Below are 24,703 nucleotides of genomic sequence, written 5' to 3' on the forward strand. Positions count from 1 at the left end.
GTATTGGGTTCTCAATTAACCTTGCTGTTTGTTCTCACATGCAGCTCCTTCTGAAAGTGTCACAACTCCTCCTGAACCCTCAGATCTCTTCCTGACACCTTAGAGCTCCCCACAAACCCAAGGAGTTCACACTGAACCCTTAAAGCTCTTCCCAAACCTTCTGAGCTCCTCCTGAGTTACAACCAGATTTCCCCCTGAATCCCCAGATCTCTTAATGAGTCCTCAGTGTTCCGCCTGAATCCCTTGAGGTTCCCCTGAACTTTTAGAAATCCTCCTGAACTCTCAGATCTCTAAATCTAACAAAAAAAATCTGTATGCCTTTTTATAACTGTCTATTGTTGTCATCGTTGTCCATTGTTATCATTCTTTGTTGAAATCAGGTCTCTCTTATAAATGAGTTCTCGAGGCTCAATGGGACTTCACCGAAGTGCTTGGGGGACTTCAATGCCCACGTGGGCAATGACAGTGTGACCTGGAGGGGCGTGATTGGGAGGAACGGCCTTTCTGATCTGAAACAGAGCGGTGTTCTGTTGTTGGACTTCTGTGCTAGTCATAGTTTGTCCATCACGAACACCATGTTCAAACATAAGGGTGTCCATAAGTGCACTTGGCACCAGGACACCCTAGGTCGCATTTTGTAGATCGATGATTGACTTCATAGTCGTGCTATCTGATTTGCAGTCGTTTGCTTTGGACACTTGGGTGAAGGGGAAGATGCCGGACAGACCTGGTAGACCCAAACGTATTGTGAGGGTTTGCTGGGAACACCTGGCAGAAGAACCCGTCAGAGAGATCTTCAAATCACACCTCCGAGGCAGCAGGGCTCCGGGGGTGGATGAGATTCACCCTGATTTCCTTAAGGATCTGGATGTTGTGGGTCTGTCTTGGCTGACACACCTTTGCAACATCGCATGGACATAGGGGCACTGCCCATTAACATTAAGTCCGAGTGGGCCATGTTCCGCACCTCACTTGTTGAGGTAGCTGCCTTGGGCTGTGGCCGCAAGGTTGTTCGTGCTTCTTGCGGTGGCCATCCACAAACTCGGTGGTGGACACCCCGGGTTAGGGAGGCTGTCAAGTTGAAGAAGGAGTCCTATCGGGCCTTGTTGACCAGTGGGACTCTGGAGGCAGCTGAGGAGTTCCAGAGAGCCAAGCGATGTACAGCCTTGGCTGTTGCGGAGACAATCTCGGATTTGGGGGGAGTTCGGTGAGACCTTGGATAGAGACTCTCAGCCATCTCCCAGATTCTGGCAAACCATCAGGTGGCTGAGGAGAGGAAAGCAACACTTTACTAACACTGTGTTCAGTGAAGGTAGGGTGCTGTTGACCTCATCCAGTGATGTTGTCGGGAGGTGGAAGGAATACTTCTCGAACCTTCTCAATCCCACCAGCACATCTTCCATGGAGAAAGCTGAGTCAGGGGACTTTGGGTTGATCTGTCCATAACCGTGGCTGAGGTCGCCAAAGTAGTTAAAAACTCCAAGGCGGTAAGGCTCTAGGAATGGATGAGATTCACCCCGATTTCCTTAAGGATCTGGATGTTGTGGGGCTGTCTTGGCTGACACACCTTTGCAACGTCATATGGACATCAGGGCACTGCCACTGGATTGGCAGACTGGGGTGGTGGTTTCCCTCTTCAAAAAGGGGGACCGGAGGGTGTGCTCCAATTATAAGGGCATCACTCTCCTTAGCCTCCCTGGTAAGGTCTATTCAGGGGTACTGGAGAAGTGAGTCGGATCGTTGGTCGAACCTCAGATCCAGGAGGAACAATGTGGGTTTCATGCTGGCCGTGGAACACTGGATCAGCTCTTTACCCTCACAAGGGTCCTCGAGGGGTTATGGGAGTTTGCCCATCATGTCCATGTGTTTTGTGAATTTGGAGAAGGCATTCGACCTTGTCCCTCAGGGTACAATGTGGGGGGTGCTCCGTGATTATGGGATTGGATGCCCATTGTTACGGGCTGTTCAGTCCCTATACAAGTGATGCGAGAGTTTGGTTCGCATTGCTGGCAGTAAGTCGGACCCCTTCAGGGTGGGAGTTGGACTCTGTCAGGGCTGCCCATTGTCTCCGATTCTGTTCATAACTTTTATGGACAGAATTTCTCGGTGCAGCCAGCTGGCGGAGGCTTCCGGTTTGGTGGCCTCAGGATTCCGTCTCTGCTCTTTGCAGATAATGTGGTCCTGTTGGCGTCATCATGCCATGATCTTCAGTTCTCACTGTAACGGTTCACAGCCGAGTGTGAAGTAGCTGGGATGAGAATCAGCACCTACAAATCTGAGGCCATGGTCCTCAACCGGAAAAGGGTGGATTGCTCTCTTCAGGTTGAGGGTGAGGTTCTGCCTCAAGTGGAGGAGTTCAAGTATCTTAGGGTTTTGTTCACGAGTGAGGGAAGAATGGAGTATGAGATTGATGGATGGATTGGTGCAGCATCTGCAGTATTGCGGACTCTGTACCAGTATGTTGCGGTGAAGCGAGAGCTGAGCTGTAAGGCAAAGCTCTCTGTTTACTGGTCGGTCTACGTTCCTACCCTCACATATGGTTATAAGCTCTGGGTAGTGACCTAAAGAATGAGATACGGATACAGGTGGCTGAAATGAGTTTTCTCCGCAGGGTAGCTGGACTCTCCCTTAGAGATAGGATGAGAAGTTCAGTTATCCGGGAGAGATTCAGAGTAGAACTGCCACTCCTCCACGTCGAAAGGAGCCAGTTGAGGTGGTTCGGGCATCTGGTAAGGATGCTCCCTGGGCACCTCTCTAGGGGCATGCTTCGGGCATGTCCAACTGGGAGGAGACCCTGGGGAAGACCCAGGACATGCTGGGGAGACTATGTCTCTCGGGTGGCCTGGGAATGCTTTGGAATCCTCCCAGAAGAGCTGGAAGAGGTGGCTGTGGAAAGAAATGTCTGGGCCTCCCTGCTCAAGATGCTGCCCTCGCGACCCAACTTCAAAATAAGCGGAAGATAATGGATGGATGGATGCTTAAGTTGAATTATTTTTAAACATCACATAAAAATCCAAATGCTGTAAAATATTTTTTATGGATTGGAAAACTGAATGGAATTTACAAAATAGGATCTGGAAGGAAGGACATCATTTGGATTGAAGGTGAAGATGATCTTCTGGAAGCCTTCATCTTCCACCACGGACAGCAGCTGCATGTCTGTGATGATCATATTTAAAATGCTGTTTGTGAACTCAGCTGCTGCACAACCCCACATCCTGGAGCCCTTTGTACGAAGCTGTCCAACGTATGACTCTGCCATTCACTGAAAAGAAGAAAAATAAAATTAGTTTGTTTGTTATGCCTTAATAAATTTTCAAGCGTACTTCATTGGATATTATAAAATTATTTATCTAAAAAAGTTAAATCTGGTCCTCTGGACATTCAAAAAAACAAAACAAAGCAAATCAACAAAAAAAATGTAGAAACGTTTCATCTCTCATCCTAGAGACTTCCTCAGTCTGAGGTGCTGTTTTCAGCTCAGTCTCTTAAATAGCACCTTCTCAGGGTGGATCAACCAGTTTTGCTGCTGACAACCAAAACCAGCTGATCACATGCTCAAGAAGGACCATCAGCCTAACAATGGGTCATTAGCACACTGATGGCTGTTTACTACTCACAGAGGGCTGAGTGATACTAGCAATCACAGCATTGTAAGAGGGGGACAGTTGAACCCAGAGGCCTCCACCCCTGTTTAATGATGGACGATTTCTTTTCACAAAGATGGCCTCCTTTACTCCTCTCTCAAACCATCGTTCCTCTCTGTCCAGGATGTGAACATCTTCATCCTTGAAAGAGTGACCGCTGGCCTGGAGATGAGTGTAGACTGCAGAATCCTGTCCTGATGATGTTGATCTTCTGTGCTGGGCCATCCTTTTGGCCAGTGGCTGTTTAGTTTCCCCGAAGTAAGACTGATCACAGCCCTCCTGACACTGAACAGCATACACAACATTACTCTGTTTGTGCCGCGGGACTGGATCTTTGGGATGAACCAGTCTTTGCCGTAATGTATTTTGGGGTTTAAAAGCCACTGGGACGTTATGTTTATAAAATAAACGTCTCAGTTTCTCAGATACCCCCTCAACATACGGAATGACCACTGGTCTGGGTCTGGGTTCCTCATTTTCACCTGATGGCTGACTGGAGTCCTGTTTGTGTTTCTTCTCTGCTTTCAAGAAGGCCCAGTTAGGATATCCACATTGCTCTAGAGCCTGTTTTGTGTAGGATTTCTCCTTCTGCCTGGCTCCCGAGCTAGTGGGGACGCTGTCTGCTCTGTGGTACAGAGTCCTGATGACTCCTAACTTGTGCTCCAAAGGGTGATGGGAGTCAAACTGCAAATACTGGTCTGTGTGGGTGGGTTTGCGGTACACCTCGGTTCGTAAATGTCCTCTATCAGAGACTGAGACTTCACAGTCCAAGAAAGCCAACTTGCCATTTTTTACATCTTCTCGTGTGAACTTGATGTATTTATACACAGAGTTGATGTGGTCAGTAAAATGTTGGACTTCCTGAGATTTAATTTTAACCCAGGTGTCGTCAACATACCTGAACCAATGACTTGGTGGTGTCCCTGAAAAGGACGTCAAGGCTCTCTTTTCTACCTCCTCCATGTGTAGGTTGGCAACAATAGGAGAAACTGGAGACCCCATAGCACACCCATGTTTCTGCCTATAATATTGCTCCCCATATGTGAAGTAGGTTGACTGCAGGCACAGCACAGAAGATCAACATCATCAGGCCAGGATTCTGCGGTCTACACTCATCTCCAGGCCAGCGGTCACTCTTTCAAGGATGAAGATGTTCACATCCTGGACAGAGAGGAACGATGGTTTGAGAGAGGAGTAAAGGAGGCCATCTTTGTGAAAAGAAATCGTCCATCATTAAACAGGGGTGGAGGCCTCCGGGTTCAACTGTCCCCCTCTTACAATGCTGTGATTGCTAGTATCACTCAGCCCTCTGTGAGTAGTAAACAGCCATCAGGTGCTAATGATCCATTGTTAGGCTGATGGTCCTTCTTGAGCATGTGATCAGCTGGTTCTGGTTGTCAGCAGCAAAACTGGTTGATCCACCCTGAGAAGGTGCTATTTAAGAGACTGAGCTGAAAACAGCACCTCAGACTGAGGAAGTCTCTTGGATGAGAGACGAAACGTTTCTACTTTTTTTTGTTGATTTGCTTTGTTTTGTTTTTTTGAATGTCCAGAGGACCAGATTTAACTTTTTTAGATTTTTCTACCTGGATTATTGAGCATGCATCAGGATAAAATTATTTAGTATTGTTAAATATTAATCTACACTTTCTTATGACCCTGCTGCAATCAAAGTATCATTAGTATGTCAGTTGTATTTGATTTATGCATTATAAGCTTTTATTTATGTGTGAGGTTTGAGGATGCTTTAATTAAAACCCTCTGTCACTGAATTATTTTTAACCATCACATAAAAATTTTTATGTTGTAAATAATTTTTTTGGATTGGAAAACAAGGACTCTTTATGTTAGAAATTGAGTAAGATAGATAGATGTAAAGTTTGAATTTGTACATTGAGTTCTGCAGACTGTATTATTATTTATTCTTGATTGTTGAGCTATTAACAAATATGACAGTAGTAATAAATGCAGATTAATCCCAGTTTTTAAGTCATAAACAGCAGCAAGAAGGAAAAAAAATCCTACTAACTCATGTAAATATGTTTACACTTGAAATATTCACCCTAAATATCTCATTTAAGTCAGGATGGAAGTAGAGCAATAAATAAATGCATCAGTCTGTTGCTGCTTTTACCTTTAACAAACTTGCATCAAGTCCTGCAGTTTTTTTCCTCACACAACGTACAGACTCTGCCAGGTAGCCACTATGTTTATTCAGTAGATTTAACGTTAGCAAAAATATGCCTCATTTAAGGTCTATAACATGACAGATTATCACACATTTAGGTTAACGTATTTTGCAAAGAGAGAACATGATACCTGTTACAGTTGCGGACGAGTTTGATGCTACAGCGGTTGTTTTTTCTTCAGACGCTGCAACATCGACGACGTGCTGTTGTGGTTACTCCAGTTCTTCTTTGCATTCGATGCATTGCACTATTTTAACTTTTCAGTTTAGCCTAACATGTTCCCAAACTTTTGACAGTTTTTGTTCTTTTCAGGGCTCTTCTTCTACGCAGGCTCCGTTCCCTCCATAGCTACAAACTTAGCACATACGCGTTAGCGGAAGTGCTAGCAGAAGTGCTAGCGTTGTGTAACACAAAAACCTTCCAGCTAGACCACAGTGCTCTGAATAGTTTAACGAAGCTTCGAGGCAGATAAATTTGCCTCGAGGATTTTTTGTAGTCCAGGTCCTAGAATAATTCGAGGAATCATTTCTGCCCTACACCAGAGTCAACAGGTGCTGCAGCTTGGAGTAATTAAATAAGGTTCCTGATTGTTAACACAGTGATCGGAAATGGACACTTGTTTAATGTTTTTTGGGACTACAAGTGACATTTTCAGCTCTAAGTTTGTCCTACAGTTCTGTGTTTTTGTACTTTGAGACAGTTTAACATTGAACATTTATCATTCACTAGCTAAGTGAATGCTGCACAGGAAAACTAGTTTAGCTTGTTCAGCTGAGGAGACTGCCTCTTCATCATTCCAGCCTGGGTGTAAAGATTAGTCATAACTGGAGTGTTTATGGACTGACAGAAGAGTGCCTTTGGATTATATATATTTTTCTTTCCTACTCCCGGACATTGCTCATTGGTTAAACCCTGGACCAGCAGAAGGATGATTGCATCATCATCTTAGGACATTGTTTGGTTTTCCTCTTCACCTGAACTGGGACCAGAGCCTGTATGTACTGAACTACTAAACCAGGTACTGCTTTGTTTTATTTATTTGCTCAAAGAGTGAAACAGCCGTTAAGTTTTGTGCCTCACTGCTCCCAAGCTTCACTCAGGCCTGCAGCTTTAAGTTTTACACCTGGATAAACCAGCAGGTGTCTGTGTGTTTGATTGGTGAGTAGGCCCTCACATACTGTAGAGCTGAAGATTTACAGTGAACAATCTGACTAGAGATGCAGGTTTGTGTTTTATTGTGTAAGTTGTTCAATTAAAGACACACGTTTAGTAAACTGAGTTCACATTTACCTCACGGTTTGGTTATTTTAACTTTAACAGAGTGTGTGAGTGTGTTCATGACCACGGTGTGTATAGAAAAGAAATTAGGAGATAATTGGGTGTGCTAAAGGGAACAGTGGACTTGAAGTTCAGCAAATTAAAAACATAGTTAACATTTAGTCAATAATTCTAAAATATAAAAATCTAGGAGGCCCTTACATAGTACAGCGGGTAAAGGTGGTCTATGTGTGTGTGTGTGTGTGTGTGTGTGTGTGTGTGTGTGTGTGTGTGTTTTAATCCTGTTTTCATGGGATTCATGAGCTGGAAGCCCAAATTATGTAAAAATAAATAAATACTTGAAATAGTTTAAATTGTGGGCCCTGAATCCATCATCTATTAAAGATTCACTTTTTGAATGGAATTATGGAAGTTAAACAACTTTTCCATAATATTCTAATTTTTTGGAAAGGGTCTGTATATATACTAGTCAGAGCTCATGACCATAAGTGAGGGTAGGAATGTAGCCTGACCGGTAAACAGAGAGCTTTGTCTTACAGCTCAGCTCCCTCTTCACCACAACGGACCGGTACAGAGTCCACAATACTGCAGCTGCTGCACCAAGCCATCTGTCAATCTCACGCTCCGTTCTTCCCTCACTCGTGAACAAAATCACGGCACGATCACACCAACAGGACCACATCATCATTGGGGCGGCTGTGGCTGAGTGGTTAGAGCAGTCGTCCACCAATGCAAGAGTTGGGGGTTCGAATCCACCAGCAGTCACATGCTGAAGTGTCCCTGGGCAAGACACTGAACATTTCATAGCCTCTGATGTGTGTCCCATCAGTGTATGAATGCGATCTAAAGCACTGATTAGTCTCTTTAGAATTATTTGTTCAATTAGCTTTGTAGAGATCTAGTAGAGTGCTGTATGAATGGGTAAATGAGGACACAGATTGTAGTGTAAAGTGCTTTGAGTATCTTGAAATAAGATAGAAAGGCGCAATACAAGTACAGTCCATTTATCTGCAAAGAGCAGAGATGGAATCCTGAGGCCACCAAACTGGAATCCCTCTGCCCCCTGGCTGCACAGAGAAGTTCTGTCCATAAAAGTTATGAACATTATGTTTTTGAAAGTTGAAATCTGAGACCTCCTCTCCTGTTTAAAGATGGTTTCTCTTGTTATACATAAATAGCTTCCTTTACACCCCTCTTAAACCATCTGTCTTCTTGGTCCAAAATGTGAGCATTTTGCTCCTCAAATGAGTGTCTCTTAGCCTTCAGGTGCAGGTGAACAGCTGAGTCTTGTCATGAGGAGGTGGCTGTCCTGTGTTGAGCCATGCGTCAGTGAAGTAACTTTCTGAAAACAGCTGAGATGCAGTTTGGAAATCAAGAAATCCTGGGTCCCCTCCTATTCTCTCTATACCTGCAGCCACTTGGTGCTATTTTCCGGAAACATACCCTTTCACTTCTATGCCGACGACTGTCAAATTTACTTCCCCCTAAGACACAATGGTACATGTTCTATCAACCTCTGCTCGACTGCCTGGATGACATCAGGGACTGGATGGCTTTAAACTTCTTAAGTTTCAATGAAAAGAAGTCTGAAGTCATGTTGTTCCCTCTCAACGACACAATCACAAACCACTGCATCGACCTCTGCTCTAACCCTGTCAGAAAAACAAAGAGTCACTAATCTGGGCGTGATAATGGACCCTTCCCTGAAACTTAACAGTCATGTAAACATGATTGTTAAATCATGTTTCTTCCAAATGAGGCGGCTGTCTAAACTGAAGCCCATATTGTCCAAAAATAACCTGGAAACAGTAATACATGCATTCATTACATCTAGGCTTGATTACTGCAATTCACTCCTGTTTGGCATCAGTCAGACCTCCATTGCACGACTACAACTGGTCCAGAATGCAGCAGCCTTATTTTTAACCAGTACAGGCAAAAGAGAGCACATTACACCAGTTTTGGCCTCACTGCACTGGTTACCGGTTCACCTTCGAATCTAGTTCAAAATACTCCTGTATGTCTACAAATCGCTGAACAGTCCCCCCCCCCCCCCCATCTCTCTGATCTGCTACAACCGTGTCCCACCACGTTCCCTGAGGTCAGTGGACCAGTTGCTCCTCACAGTTCCAGGAATTCATCTTAAGTGCAGAAGTGACAGGGCCTTCTCTGTATCAGGACCAAGACTTTGGAACGAGTTACCTGGATTTAAGAAATTTCAAGCTGATGCATTAATTCTGCCCTAGAAAGTTTCTGTTATCAATAGTATCCTGATGCATGCTCAGTAAACCAGGCAGAAAAATCTAAAAAAGTTAAGTCAGGTCCTTTGGACTCTCAAAAACCAAACAAATTTTAGAAACATTTGGTATTTCATCCAAAAGACTTCTTCAGTCTGAGTCTGGTCGGCACCGGAGGAAGGGGTGTGCCAAAGAGACCATCTTAGCACCAACATAACTGGTTTGTTCCACTTTGGAGTAAGCTGTTGGGAGAAGAATCAGTTTTGTGATGTGTGTTTCCTTGACTGATGAAGCCTTCTCGATGGAAGGTTAAACATTTCAGCACAAAAGACGAATCTGTCCAGATGACCTGACTTAAAATTGTTGGATTGTATACCTGGATTATTGAGCATAGACTTTAATGTGTGTGTGTGTGTGTGTGTGTGTGTTTGTGTGTTGGGGGGGGGGGGGGGTCTAAACTGCAAACAATGAAGGTTTCAACACTGAACCCACAAACATTTAAAGAACAACAATTGGCAAATTGACTCTGGCTCATGTTTGACCCAGACATCTGTTTTTAGGCTGTGGTGGTTCTGCTGCTGCAAAGGACTTGGGTCAAACTGATCCAGAACATTTTGGATTCAGATCTCATGGTAGACCTTGAGGACAAATAGGGCTTGGGTCAGCTCGTATTTAGCTTTAGGCCTGCTGTTAAATCTTGTAAAACTAGTTCATCCTTTAGTTCGATGGCTGTTGACATACCTAAGCTGGTCCAAACAGAACCACAGAACTTGGGTTCTGGGCTTCTTGTTCAAGGTTGCTCATTGAAATTCACAGTTTGACCTGTTTCACTTTTTTTCTCTCTCATGGAGCTCTGAAGAGAAGAAAGTAGGCCATTAGGCTGCACTGCTGCTCCTCCTCCAGCCCCCTCCCCCCTGATATAGTCAGGCCTCAGCAGCCTTTCTTGCCATCCATCATCTTCAATATGACATTCAACAGATCCTAGAAGTACAAGGGACCTTCTGTTCTTCTCACATCTAGGAATGTGTCAAAGCAGATACTCCACTGTCCTCAGGGAGCATCACGCTGATTCTGTACTTTAAAAATGCACCATGAACAGACCATACAAACCTGCTTTAACTTAAAATAAGAGTTTTGTCACATTGCTGAGTTTAATTTTGTTTTTCGTTTAGACCACACCAGCTGGACAGGTTGGCTACCCTTGTCCAATGTTTGTCCCGTATCAGTGACAGGCTCGCCAGTAACTTTTTGGTTTTGAACACCAGTAAGATGGAGACTTTGATTACAGCTCCCAGTCACCGTCATCCAAAAATCAGTCAGACAATTGGGTCTTTTTGCCCAGTAGCCCCCCAAAAAATATCTAGGAGTCACATTTGACTCATCATTAGGCTTTGAGTCTCACATTAGGGCTTTTCTCGTTCTTGTTTCTTTCATTTAAGAAATGTTTCTAAAATACGACCTATGGTCTCCAGAGTTGACCTAGAGAAAATTATTCATACTTTTGTGTCATCACGTCTGGACTACTGTAATGTCCATTTTACCTGCCTGGACAAGTCTTCTGTTTCACATCTACAAGCAATACAGAACACAGCTGCCAGACTTCTCACCAAATCCAGTAGTAGACGTATTGTGTCATTTCCTGTTTGTATGTCGGTAGCTCGAGTGAATTGTTTGCTCGAGTCGTCTCTGTTTTCTGGATTTATCTGTCTTTTGCAAAGGTTTTCATTCTAGTTCACAAACACACTTAGTACAGTTGTTTTTCTACTGTGTGATAGTGCTTAAAACACCTCTTATCTTTCAAACTTCTCGGTTTTTATTGGTGTATTTGGCTCTGCTAGCTCCTGCTAACGTTAGCTTAGCATGGCTGCTGCTTCTCTCCCTGCTTCCTCTGTTTTTTCTTGCTCCGTGTGTCAGATGTTTAGTTGCTCCTCTGCCTCCTTTAGTGGTAATGATACATGTAACAAATGTAGTCTTATGGTAGCTTTGGAAGAGAGGCTGTCTGAACTGGAAGCTCGGCTCTGCGCTGTAGAAAAACCAGTAGCTAGCCAGGTCCCCTTAGACAGCATGGAACCACAGAGGCTTGCTCCCGTTAGCGGTCCTCCAGCAGATCCCGAGCAGCCGGGACCCCAGGCCGGCTAGGTGACGGTCCGGAGCAAGCGTAGTGCTAAGGCTAAGCCCCCAGTTCACCACCGACCCGTTCACGTTTCTAATCGATTTTCCTCGCTCAGTGACACACCCGCTGAGAAGCAGACCCTGGTTATTAAAAGCTCCATAGTCTGAAACGTGGCTTTAGGGACTCCAGCGGCCATAGTTAAATGCATTCCGGGGGCCAGAGCGGGCGACATAGAATCTTATCTGAAACAGCTGACTAAGACCAAGGCTAAATACGATAAGATTGTTATTCACGTCGGCAGTAATGACACCCGGTTACGCCAATCGGAGGTCACTAAAATTAATGTTGCTTCGGTGTGTGACTTTGCTAAAACCATATCAGACTCCGTAGTTTTCTAAGGCCCCCTCCCCAACCTGACCAGCGATGACATGTTTAGCCGTATGTCGTTGTTTAACCGCTGGGTGTACAGGTGGTGTTCTGACAACGACGTGAGCTACATAAATAACTGGAGTTCTTTCTGAGGAAAACCTGGTCTGATGCGGAGAGATGTCATCCATCCCACTTTGGACGGAGCTGCTCTTCTTCTAGAAATATGGCTGATTTTGTTTATCCCCCAAATTATTGACAACCCAGGGTCCAGTCCAGGAAGCAGCGTTGTAGTCCTCCACACCTCTCTGCTGCTTCTCCTGTTACCCACCCACATCCCCACTGAAACAGTGTCAACTCTCCCATGGCTCAAATTAAATAAACTAAAAATCTGCTCTAAAAATATAAACCATAAAAATCTGATTAAAATAAACACAGTTACTTTACCAGAGCAAAATCATAAAATCATTAAATGTGGATTATTGAACATCAGATCTCTTTCCCCTCCCTGGGCTGCCACCTTACCGTGGAGGGGTTTGAGTATCCCAATAATCCTAGGAGCTATGCTGTCAGGGGCTTTACACCCCTAGTAGGGTCACTCAAGGGAGACAGGTCCTAGGTGAGGGACCAGACAAAGTGCAGCCCAAAGACCCCGATGATGAGAAAAACAAATGGACATAATGTTCCCTTGCCCGGACGTGGGTCACCAGGGCTCCACTCTGGAGCCAGGCCTGGAGGTGGGGCATGCGGGCGAGCGCCTGGTGGCCGGGCTTTTACCCATAGATCTCAGCCGGGCACAGCCCGAAGAGGAGACGTGGGTCCCCCTTCCCATGGGCTCACCACCTGTGGGAGGGGCCAAAGGGGTCGGGTGCATTGTGGGTGGGTGGTGGCTGAGGGCGGGGACCCTGGCGGTCCGATCCTCAGCTAAAGAAGCTGGCTATTGGGATGTGGAATGTCACCTCACTGGTGGGAAAGGAGCCTGAGCTGGTGTTTGAGGCTGAGAGGTTCCGGCTAGAAATAGTCGGACTCACCTCTATGCATGGCTCTGACTCTGGAACCAGTTTCCTTGAGAGGGGCTGGACACTCTTCCACTCTGGAGTTGCCCCTGGTGAGAAGCGTCGAGCAGGAGTGGGCATACTTATTGCCCCCCAACTTGGTGTCTCTGTGTTGGGGTTCATCCCGGTGAATGAGAGGGTGGCCTCCCTCCACCTACATGTGGGGGGACGGGTTCTGACTGTCGTTTGTGCTTATGCACCAAACGGCAGTTCAGATTATCCACCCTTTTTGGAGTCCTTGGAGGGGGTACTGGAAAGTGCACCTCCTGGGGACTACTTTGTTCTGCTAGGGGACTTCAATGCTCATGTGGGCAATGACAGTGAGACCTGGAAGGGTGTGGTTGGGAGGAACGGCCCCCCTGATCTGAACCCGTGTGGTGTTCTGTTGTTGGACTTCTGTGCTCATCATGGATTGTCAATAACGAACACCTTGTTCAAGCATAAGGGTGTCTATATGTGCTCTTGGCACCAGGACACCCTAGGCCGCAGTTCGATGATCGACTTTGTCATCGTCTCATCTGATCTGCCGCCACATGTCTTGGACACTCGGGTGAAGAGAGGGGCGGAGCTGTCCACTGATCATTACCTGGTGGTGAGTTGGCTCTGATGGTGGGGGAGGATGCCAGTCAGACCAGGCAGACCCAAACGTACTGTGAGGGTTTTCTGGGAACGTCTGGCAGAGTCTCTTTTGAGACGGAGTTTTAACTTCGACCTCGACTTGACCTTTGAGAGAACTTCAAAGCATGTTCCAGGGGAGGTGGGGGACATTGAGTCTGAGTGGACAATGTTCCATGCCTCTATTGTCGAGGCGGCTTACCAGAGCTGTGGCTGCAAGGATGTCAGTGCCTGTCGTGGCGGCAACCCTCAAACCCGATGGTGGACACCATCGATGAGGGATGCTGTCAGGCTGAAGAAGGAGTCCTATCGGGCCTTTTTGGCCTGTGGGACCCCGGAAGCAGCCGAAGGGTACCGGCAGTCCAAGCGACATGCGGCTCTCGTGGTCGCTGAGGCAAAAACTTGGGCATGGGAGGAGTTCAGAGAGGCCACGGAGAACGACTTCAGCACGGCTTCGAGGCAATTCTGGTCCACCACCCGGCATCTCGCGGGGGAAAGCGGTACACCACCAACACAGTTTATAGTGGGAGTGGTGTGCTGCTGATCTCAACTTGGGATGTCGTGGGTCAGTGGGCAGAATACATTGAAGACCTCCTCAATCCCACCGGCACGTCTTCCACTGAGGAAGCGGAGCCTGTGGACTCTGGGTCGGGCACTCCAATCTCTGGTGCTGAGGTTACCGAGGTGGTTAAAAAGTTCCTTTTTACATGTGCTTTGTGGACTTGGAGAAGGCGTTCGACCGCGTCCCTTGGGGAACCCTGTGGGGGTTACTCTGGGAGTATGGGGTACCAGGCCCTTTGATACGGACTGTTAGGTCCTTGTATGACTGGTGTCAGAGCCTAGTCCACATTGCCGGCAGTAAGTCAGGCTTGTTCCCGGTGAGATGCATCTGCAGGTCGCCCGTTATCCACCCAGTGCCTGTCACACTGGTTGTGTGAGGCCATTTCTGAAGCCTACAGAGCATCAGATTCAGAGCCTCCTGATAACCTCAGGGCACACTTGACCAGAGGTATCGTATCTTCGACTGCTTTGCATAATGGTATGACAATGCAGGATATTTGCACTGCGGCTGCGTGGTCAACACCCTGCTCATTTATTCGTTTCTATTTACGTGATGTGATGGCTCGTTCCATGACACATTCTGTACTTAGTGTTCTAACAGAATGAATATTGTTGTTTCATGGAACCCCGTTTAAACTCACATCTGACTGCATGTTACAGTGTGAAATGTTATCAGTCGCAAGTTGTGACTGTTATTTTGGTTCTATTGTCTCTAATCAGTTCATGACTATTGTAATGAGAGATAATATGCGTCTGATATTATCCATAATTTAAACGGATTCTTTCATTTTTCTGGACTGAGTTCTATTGTGCCTTGAATGATTAAATGTGGACGGAAACGTGTTTAAATTTCTGACTCACCAACAACAGTGAGCCATTTAATTAAAAACGATTTAAAACACATCACACATTTACAATAATTGGCAGATTGATTACAATTAACACAGCTTAATTAATGAGCTTTACAATGAGAAATCATACGGCCATGATTTCTTACTTGCAACTGAAATACAACAGACATTTCTGAAAATATCTGGATTAATTACTGGCAGATAGAAGAGTTTTAAAGATGGGAAAATGAAGTTTAAGTGGAGAGAGATGGGTGAGGGAATGTGTCTGTTATAACCAGAAACAACACGCTCCTTTGGACGCAGCTTAACCCACGGTACACTTCGCAGTTGAAGATCGACTCTTTACCTTTGCAGACGATAGTTCGGCCTCGGTGTAGAGTTGCCTTTCAACGCTTTTCAGCGTCTCCGTAAGGACAGCTGTGACCTCAGGAGTCGTGAGATCAATTCTTTCAACAGCCCGCTCACCTCCCAGGTGGACTCACATGAGCTGTGAGCCCGTCAGAGTTCCACTCGATGTGGAAGATTCCATAATCCCCACGAGACTCGAAAGAACTCTCAACTAACTCCAGCACTTCAGAACTTTCGTTCGGTTCTGCTCTCAGAACTTTGGTTCATGTCTGGAACGTTGTTCTTCTTGGAACTCTGGTTCCGCTCTGGAACTTGTTCTGCCTGGAACTAGGAAGTGTTGACCCTTTTAAAGGTCACTTCCGGTTCCTCTGAGAACTTCCTGATTGGTTGAACGAACCAATCGGGGTGTGGTTTTAGTGACGTCAGAGGTTATTACAAGTCAAGGAGACAGAGTAGATTGTTTTAAGAACAGACAGAAAGATGTTTTGAAGAACAGAGACATTTAGGAGCCAGTCTTCCTTCTATCTGTCTGATAGAGATAAACATGACATTTCGTTCCGATAAACATGTTTTTGACCGTTCCTTCACTTTTGACCGACTCACTCCTTCTCATTTCAGACAGAAGATCAAAAATGCATCATTACTCTTGTAACAGACATTAACTTGATTTCTACTTTGAATGAGGATTAAAAATCATTAATACTGTTTCACAGTTGATTTAAAGTGAGTAGTTCACTTCAACATTTAAAATGGTTTGAACTAAACACACTTTTGATTATCAAGACATTTGTAAAATAGTAATGATAATATGAAAGAGAGTGTTCTTTCAATTGATTTAGTGCAGGACACACTTAGAAGTCTCTGGATGAGCTTAATTTGTGTTTCTGGACTCAAATCAATGAAATAACAGTTCCTGTCCCAGGAAGGTCCAGGTTTTGACCTGAGGCTTAGTTCACTACACTATTGTTACCAATCAGTTCATTTGATTAATAATCAATTCACTTGTTCTTATTAATCTGTTCATACTGTTCAGCTGTGAATCGGTTGGTTCATGGCTCCTTTTCAGCATTTCCCCTCCCCGTTGAAAGTTTCTGGGGCGTTCATGCATTCAGAACGCATATCTACATAGCATGCGTCTGTGCATGGTACACATAATTACGCAACGCGTAATTACGTACATGGGGAGCTGAGTGACAAGACATTTTTGGGCAAGCTTCCGCTTCATACAGTGTTCGAATGGACCCAGTGAGGCAAGGACCACATCCGCTTCGCCCTTAACCCACCAGCGACAGCCTTAAAGGGTGACGCCTATACAAAATAAAACGTAGATTACGTACTGTAACCCCAGATTCTATGAGTATAGGTGTAGCCCTTTAAGTGTCGGGCCTCACTGGCTCCTAAGTGGCTGAAGAAAAAGCTCTTTGGGAGCCGATTACCCGCTCTTAACGTAATTTATATGGACCGGGTGGGGCCCACATAGCTGGTGGATGTGGACTAAATTTTTCAGTGCAATGCTTCGCATGACGGGATAAAACCCACCAGCGACAGCCTTAAGGGCTACGCCTAAACTCATAGAATCTGGGGTTATAGTACGTAACCAACGTTTTCCTGTCTTGCAGAGTAATGCATCAGAGAAGTTTAACGTTGATTTTTATTGTACAGTGCTTTGTGATTTTATGTCTGTAAAAATCCATCCATCCATTATCTTCCGCTTATTCCGAAGTCGGGTCGCAGGGGGAGCAGCTTGAGCAGGGAGGCCCAGACATCTCTTTCCACAGCCATCTTTTCCAGCTCTTCTGGGAGGATTCCAAGGTGTTCCCAGGCCAACCGAGTGACATAATCTCTCTGTGTCCTGGGTCTTCCCCGGGGTCTTCTTACAGTTGGACATGCCCAAAGCACCTCTCTAGGAAGGCGCCCAGGAAGCATCCTTACCAAATGCCCAAACCACCTCAACTGGCTCCTCTCGACATGGAGGAGTAGCAGTTCTACTCCTTGTCTCCCCCGAATAACTGAACTTCTCACCCTATCTCTAAGGGAGAGTCCAGCTACCCTGCACCTCACGCTCCATTCTTCCCTCACTCGTGAACAAAACCCTGAGATACTTGAACTCCTTCACTTGAGGCAGAACCTCACCCTCGACCTGAAGAGAGCAATCCACCCTTTTCCGGTTGAGGATTATGGCCTCAGATTTGGAGTTGCTGATTCTCATCCCAGCCGCTTCATACTCGGCTGCGAACCGCTCCAGTGAGAGCCGGAGATCACGGCACAATAATGCCAACAGGACCACATCATCTGCAAAGAGCAGAGATGGAATCCTGAGGCCACCGAACCGGAAACCCTCCGCCAGCTGGCTGCACTGAGAAATCCTGTCCATAAAATTTATGCACAGAATCGGTGACAATGGGCAGCCCTGGCGGAGTCCAACTCCCACCCTGAAGGACTCTGACTTACTGCCGGCAATGCAAACCAAACTCTTGCACCGCTTGTATAGGGACTGAACAGCCCATAACAATGGGCCTCCAACCCCATACACACGGAGCACCCCCCACAGTGTACCCCGAGGAACACGGTCGAATGCCTTCTCCAAATCAACAAAACACATGTACACTGGATGGGCAAACTCCCATGATCCTTCAAGGACCCTAGTAAAGAGCTGATCCAGTGTTCCACGGCCAGGATGGAACACACATTGTTCCTCCTGGATCTGAGGCTCGACCAACGATCGGACTCGCTTCTCCCGTACCCCTGAATAGACCTTACCAGGGAGGCTAAGGAGGGTGATGCCCTATAATTAGAGCACGCCCTCTGGTCCCCCTTTTTGAAGAGGGGAACCACCACCCCAGTCTGCCAGTCCAGTGGCACTGCCGCCGATGTCCATGCGACGTTACAAAGGTGTGCCAGCCAAGACAGCCCCACAACATGCAGAGCCTTAAGGAAATCAGGATGAATCTCATCCACCCCTGGAGCCCTGCTGCCTCGGTGTGATTTGAAGATCTCTCTGACGGGTTCTTCTGCCAGGCATTCCCAGCAAACCCTCACTACACGTTTGGGTCTACCAGGTCTGTCTGGCATCTTTCCCCACCATCTGATCCAACTCACTATCAGGTGGTGATCAGTTGACAGCTCAGCTCTTCTCTTTACCCAAGTGTCCAAAACAAACGGCCGCAAATCAGATGACACGACTATGAAGTCAATCATTGATCTATGACCTAGGGCATCCTGGTGCCAAATGCACTTATGGACATCCTTATGTTCAAACATGGTGTTCGTGATGGACAAAATATGATTAGCACAGAAATCCAACAACAGAAAACCACTTGAGTTCAGATCAGAGAGACCGTTCCTCCCAATCACCCCCTTCCAGGTCACACTGTCATTACTCACGTGGGCATTGAAGTCCCCCAGCAGAATAAAGGAGTCCCCAGCTGTTGCACCTTCCAGCACCCCTGCCAAGGACTCCAAGAAGGCTGGATACTCTGAACTGCAGTTTGGCGCATAGGCACAAACAATAGTCAGAGCCCGTCCCCCCACCCAAAGGCGAAGGGAAGCCACCCTCTCATCTACCGGGGAAAACTCCAACACACAAGCATCAAGTCGGGGGGCTACAAGTAGACCCACACCAGCTCAATGCTTCTCACCATGGGCAACTTCAGAGTGAAATAAGGTCCAACCCCTCTCAAGGAGATCAGTTCCAGAGCCCATGCTGTGCGATGAAGTGAGCCCAACTATATCTAGTCAGTACCTCTCAACCTTGCACACAAGCTCAGGCTCCTTCCCTGCCAGAGAGGTTACATTCCATGTCCCAAGAGCTAGCTTTGGTAAGCCAGGGTCAGAGCGCCAAGGTCCTCGCCTTCGGCCACTGCCCATAACATCATGCACCTGACTTTTATGGCCCTTCCTTCAGGTGGTGGGTCCACAAAAAGTGTCTGTGAAAAGCGTTCTATAAATAATCTTTACTTATTTCGCGTTCTTCATTTAAGGGCAGCAAGGTGGTGCAACTGGAAGAGCTGCTGCCTCTCAGCGAGCAGGTCCCTGGTTCAAATCCCGGTCCGGGGAACTTTCTGGGTGGAGTTTGCATGTTCTCTCCGTGCATGCGTGGGTTTTCTCCGGGTACTCCATTTTCCTCCCACAGACCAAAAACATGCATGTTAGGCTGATTGGTAACCTTAAATTGCCCCTAGGTGTGAGTGATAGTGAATGTTTGTTTGTCTGTGTGTCCCTGTGATGGACTTGTGACCCATCCAGGGTGTCCCCCACCCCTCGCACAGTGATTGCTGGACATGGGCACCGGCGACCCCCGTGACCCAAAATGGAAGAAGCGGGTAAAAAGACAATGGATGGATGGATGGATGGATGGATGGATGGATGGAAGGATGGATGGATGGACGTTCTTCAATGAAGAAACTGATGATGTCATAAACACAGTTTGACAGGAAGACTTTCAGATGCTTCAGTTTCAGAGAATAAATGGAGAGCTTTGAAATTTTACACGTGAACCTAAGAGGAAACCTGAAATCCATCCTAAAACATCAACAACTGATCATATTTTTCTATAAAACCTAGTAATAAAAAAGCACTTTCATTGAGACTACAGCTGATCTGTTTTCATTCAAACCACTGGAAGCAAACCTCCTGAGCTGTGACTAGAGTCTGTTTTCAACTCAAAAAACTAAAATACTGTTTAAATATCCACCCCATGTGTAGGATCTGTAAATCAGGCAGAAACCAATCAAACCAGGCTGAGTTAAACTTGTGTCTTCAGTCATTTTCTCTTTCGTCTTTTCATTCAGCCTTTATTTATACAGGTTAGTCTCGAGGAGGACGATGGGACAGTTTCATTTTTCTAAATTTAGTGGCTGATGAAGGCTCTGATTGTGTCAGGCCCACTCTTTAGTTCAGTTCTTCAGGTCACTGGCTGTTCTGATCCCTTGAGGTTAATCTTTTGGATCAACAGATGTAGTGGCTCATTAACCTGGAGCCACCTGAAAATAAGCTGACACAAGAATGCAACCCGATAAAAACCTGACACTGGAACATGCCTCTTGCAGAGCAGCAGTAACTAACATGGAAACATGACCCAATAAGAACCAGATTCAAGAAAACGCCTCCTACAAAGAATAAGCTGTCAAACATGACGCGATAACAACCAGCAGCACTCCAAAAGGACCCGTTAAGAACCAGCAGCATTCCAACAGGACTGTATTTTTTTTTTTTTTGCTCCATATTCAGGATGACTGGGAATCTACACCAGCAAACTGTTAAGAAACAAACAAGAAGCTACTGATGCAGCTAAAAGGAAATCAAAATGAACAAGACTAATGTTCAGCAGGTTCCCATAACTAAAGATCAGAAATGACACATATAAATCCCCTCTGGTCATGTGACCTGCTCTTACCTTTCATACTCCAGATTATCATGGTCACAGCGAGCGTCTTTGTGTTTCTCCCAGTCCTTCCCATGACGGCATGTTGTCAGTGAGACAATGTCCTTCCCATTGTGAATGTGATGAAGAGCATTCCTGGTGTCCGAGCCGATGCCCGTCAGGTAACGCTTCCCTTTGAACATCAGCAGATACTTCCTCCGTGGAGGGGTGGTGGTCCTCAGCAGCCACCCCCGCTCCCCACTCTTCTGTGGGTGGTCCTTTGAAAAGAGTGGAATGGATACATCGAAGCCAGGCCTGAAATGTTCTGTGTTCAGGCTGGCTTTGGCTAAAATGGCCTGACCAATATTAAAGCCCAGATCATCAGTGTAGTTGGGCCAGGTGCCCGAGTATAGGTTGAAGATTAAGTGGTTTCTTCCATTGTTCCACAGTGGGTAACTCAGAATGCGTTCATCCACATGGGGCACAAACTGTCCCGACAGCTGGTCTCGATCCAAGGTGTCGATGCCAAGCACAAACAGGCATGCCTCTCGGGGGTCAGATGTGTAGTACCGAGACTCTGCTATTGATGTCAGGATCTTTCTGTAGCTCTCTGACACACGGTCACTTTTCTCCAAAGGATATATGTACACCCTGAATCCATCCCTGCCTCGGCGTTGACACCGAGAGAAGTCAAAACAAGTGTCCATACGGCAACGGCTGTCTTTATAGATTGTTGGCCACACTTGGCGTCGCTGCCAGGGCGACTCAGTCATGCTCGGGTACATCTGAAGTTCTTCCAGGTGGGCATATTGAGGTAGGAAGGCCTGGTCAGTCCAGTTGGGCCAGTGGTGCAGCACATCTGCTTGGTGGCGTGTCAGCAGGCGCATCAGCTGGAGTTGAACTCCTCCACCACCGTAAAACAAGATCAGCCAGGAGCATGCACACAAGCCCAACAGAACATATTTCTTGCGTGCCTGCATGGGGGCCGTTAGTCTTCCTGTCTCCTCCCACCAACAGTCTGTGGTCTTCTGCTCCTTCCTCTCTGCCCCTCAGCTCTGCAGCCTCACTGGGGCCAACTCTAAAACAGGCAGCTTCCAATGAAGAACAAAGTATTAACAAGAATGTAATGCACGTTGAGGAATGATTCAGTCTGAGATTCTGGAATATCAGGCTGCCTCAGCAGAGGAACATATGTTTCCTCTGCTGTCCATCCTCACTTAAGGTTGTCTCATGCTGTCTCCAGGGCGTCTCCTGGGGAGAAAAGAGCAAACAAGAATCTACATCAGTTCACAAAGTATCTCTGTCTACATGTTCTTTGACCACCATTTCTCAGAGAACTTCTGATTGGATTGGACAGCCTGAAAATGTTCACATTCAGAACACACAGACAGCAGCAGAGGGTTTCGGGTTGTCAGAAGGTGCAGTTAATTACTTTGTAAAAGCCAAGAGAGGTAAACTAATGAAGGCATGAACAATCAGATCCTTCATGTCTCTTTGGGTCTATCCAGGATTGTACAGTGACAACAGTAATAGTCCACACAATAAAACAGAAAGCCACACATTAGCTGAAAACTGGGACACTGCTACAACCTTTATCAAATTCAAACTGGGACCTGAAGAAGGAGCAGAAATAGATTTCTGTTGAAATTAAAAACAATGTTTTTCAGCCTCACACTTTTTTAAACATCCCTGTGATGAACTCTAATGTACTTCTGTGGAGAACACACCCCTCAGTAAAACACAGCCTTCTTTCTGCCAGTGGGGGCACAAAGACAGATTTCAGGCCTCATCTATTCAGTGTTGCCATATTGGGTAGTTTGCTGCACAAATAGGCAATTTTCATTCTGATTTTGCAGGTAAAAATTGCTTTGGGGGTGGGGATAATTTGGGTGGATTTGGAGTCAGATCAGCGGTTTTTGAGTTAACCTATTAAAACACATTTCAAACAATCATTCATCATTATTGGTTCATAGCAAAGCTCCCCTGACCTTTCTCCATCACTGATTGGCTAATGTCATCTGCCAGGGCGTTGACAACAGAGAACGGGTGAGGTGGCACCACAAATTATGCTAGTTTTAGCAGCAGGTGTATGTATTTTTTTTTTCATTTAGCCTTTATTTATACAGGTTAGTCTCATTGAGCCACGAGAACTCATTTTCAAGAGAGACCTGTTTAGGGAGCACATGGTGGGGGTTAAGGGCCTTGCTCATGGGCCCAGAGTGGGGCGAATGAGGGTGGGGGCAAGTGTGGGTGTTTTACCTACCCCACCCACAATTTTGATGTTGTCGGGGCCGGGGTATGAATGCACTTTTTAAAAAAAGGGACAATGTACAGCTCAAACATAAATGTAACCAATTGATGTGCTGTACCAGATTATGCTGGTGAAGATTCTCAGTCATCCAGGACATGATTAATTCAAAAATTGTACAATACAAAAACAACTGGACTTCATTTGTAACAGAAGACGTTTCGCTCCTCATCTGAGGAGCTTTCTCAATTCAAAGAGCAGAGAGTGAGGGGTTCAGGTTATAAGGCTGAGTGAGATAAGACACACACACATAAGACACACACACATATGTAGATTGGCAGTTCACATCTAAACACCTAAACAGTAGGTCTTTGTTCATCTAATTCACAGACGATGCCCCTCTGTTCCCATCAAGTGTGAAAACCGTCTGGGAATCTGTTTTAAAGTTGCATTATATGTACGCCTCTTTCAAACCTCACACCACAGGAAAGGAAAGCTGTAACATCACTCAGCCAGGACCAAAACATCACCATTTTACCAGCTGATAAAGGAAGATGCACAGTAGTCCTCAACACTTCTGATTACCGGGAAAAAATAACTACACTACTGAGTGACCGCAACACCTATGAAACCCTGAAGAGGGACCCAACCAGCACCTATAAAAAGAAAGTCACAGATTACCTGCAAAAACTTGAAAAGGAGAAAACAATCAATCGATCTTTGTATTATAGATTGTACCCAGGGGAAGCCACTTCCTGTCTTTATGGACTTCCAAAAATACACAAAGAAGGAACACCACTCAGACCCATCGTCAGCAGCATGAACTCAGTGACGTACAATATTGCTAAACATCTGGCTGGTATTTTAGCTCCTCTTGTTGGAAACACTCCTCATCACATAAAGAACTCCATTGATTTTGCTAACAAAGTTCAACACTTGAAACTAACCCCAGGAGAAACCCTTTTATCATATGATGTGACTTCTCTTTTCACATGCATACCCATTTCTGAAGCAGTAGAAACCGTCAGAAAACAACTTCTACAAGACAAGGACTTAATCAACAGGACCAACTTCACCCCAGACCAGATCTGCACCCTGTTGGATCTCTGCCTCTCCACCACTTATTTCAAGTTCAACAACAGTTTTTACAGACAGAAGCACGGCTGTGCCATGGGATCTCCAGTGTCACCCATTGTTGCCAATCTCTACATGGAGAGAGAGGACAGCCTCAACATTGAAGTTTACAGAAAACCAACCCACACAGACCAGTATCTTCTGTTTGACTCCCACCATCCACTGGAACACAAACTCTGTCATCAGAACTTTACAACAGTGGGGCGAACGCGTCCCCACGAAGACAGAAGGGAAGAAAAAGGAACAAAAACACATTCAAGAAGCTCTTCAAACATGTGGATATCCTAACTGGGCTTTTGTCAATTCAGCGAGGAAATCTACAAAACACACTAATAAACAGAAAAAGGAGAACAACAGATGGAAAAACATTGTCATCCCTTGTGTTGCTGGAGTATCAAAGAAATTCAGAAGGATCTTCAACAAACACAAGATCCCAGTACATTTCAAACCCAGCAGGACTCTCAGACAGAGGCTGGTCCACCCTAAGGACAAGACACCCATACACAAACAGAGTGGTGTAGTGTATGCGGTCCAGTGCAGCGAGGACTGTCCAGACCTCTACATTGGAGAAACTAAACAGCCTCTTCACAGACGCATGGCTCAACACAGGAGAGCCACCTCCTCTGGACAAAATTCCGCAGTTCACCTCCATCTCACAGATAAGGGACACTCTTTGAGGACCAAAATGTGCACATTTTG

At 45.9% G+C, this 24,703-nt stretch overlaps 1 protein-coding gene across 1 annotated transcript in view; it reads right to left on the reverse strand.

The window, feature by feature from the left end:
- ext1c (exostoses (multiple) 1c) overlaps positions 1-24,703 on the reverse strand; it is a 76,501-nt gene that overhangs the window by 41,051 nt on the left and 10,747 nt on the right. Inside the window, exon 2 of the mRNA XM_037693086.1 lies at positions 20,656-21,873. Coding sequence (XP_037549014.1) covers positions 20,656-21,602 — 947 coding nt within the window. The 5' untranslated portion in view covers positions 21,603-21,873. The remainder of the gene's footprint in view (positions 1-20,655; positions 21,874-24,703) is intronic.

This window comes from Nematolebias whitei, chromosome 19 (assembly GCF_014905685.2).
Source record: "Nematolebias whitei isolate Nwh7 chromosome 19, NemWhi1, whole genome shotgun sequence".
In the NCBI taxonomy this organism is placed as follows: Eukaryota; Metazoa; Chordata; class Actinopteri; order Cyprinodontiformes; family Rivulidae; genus Nematolebias; species Nematolebias whitei.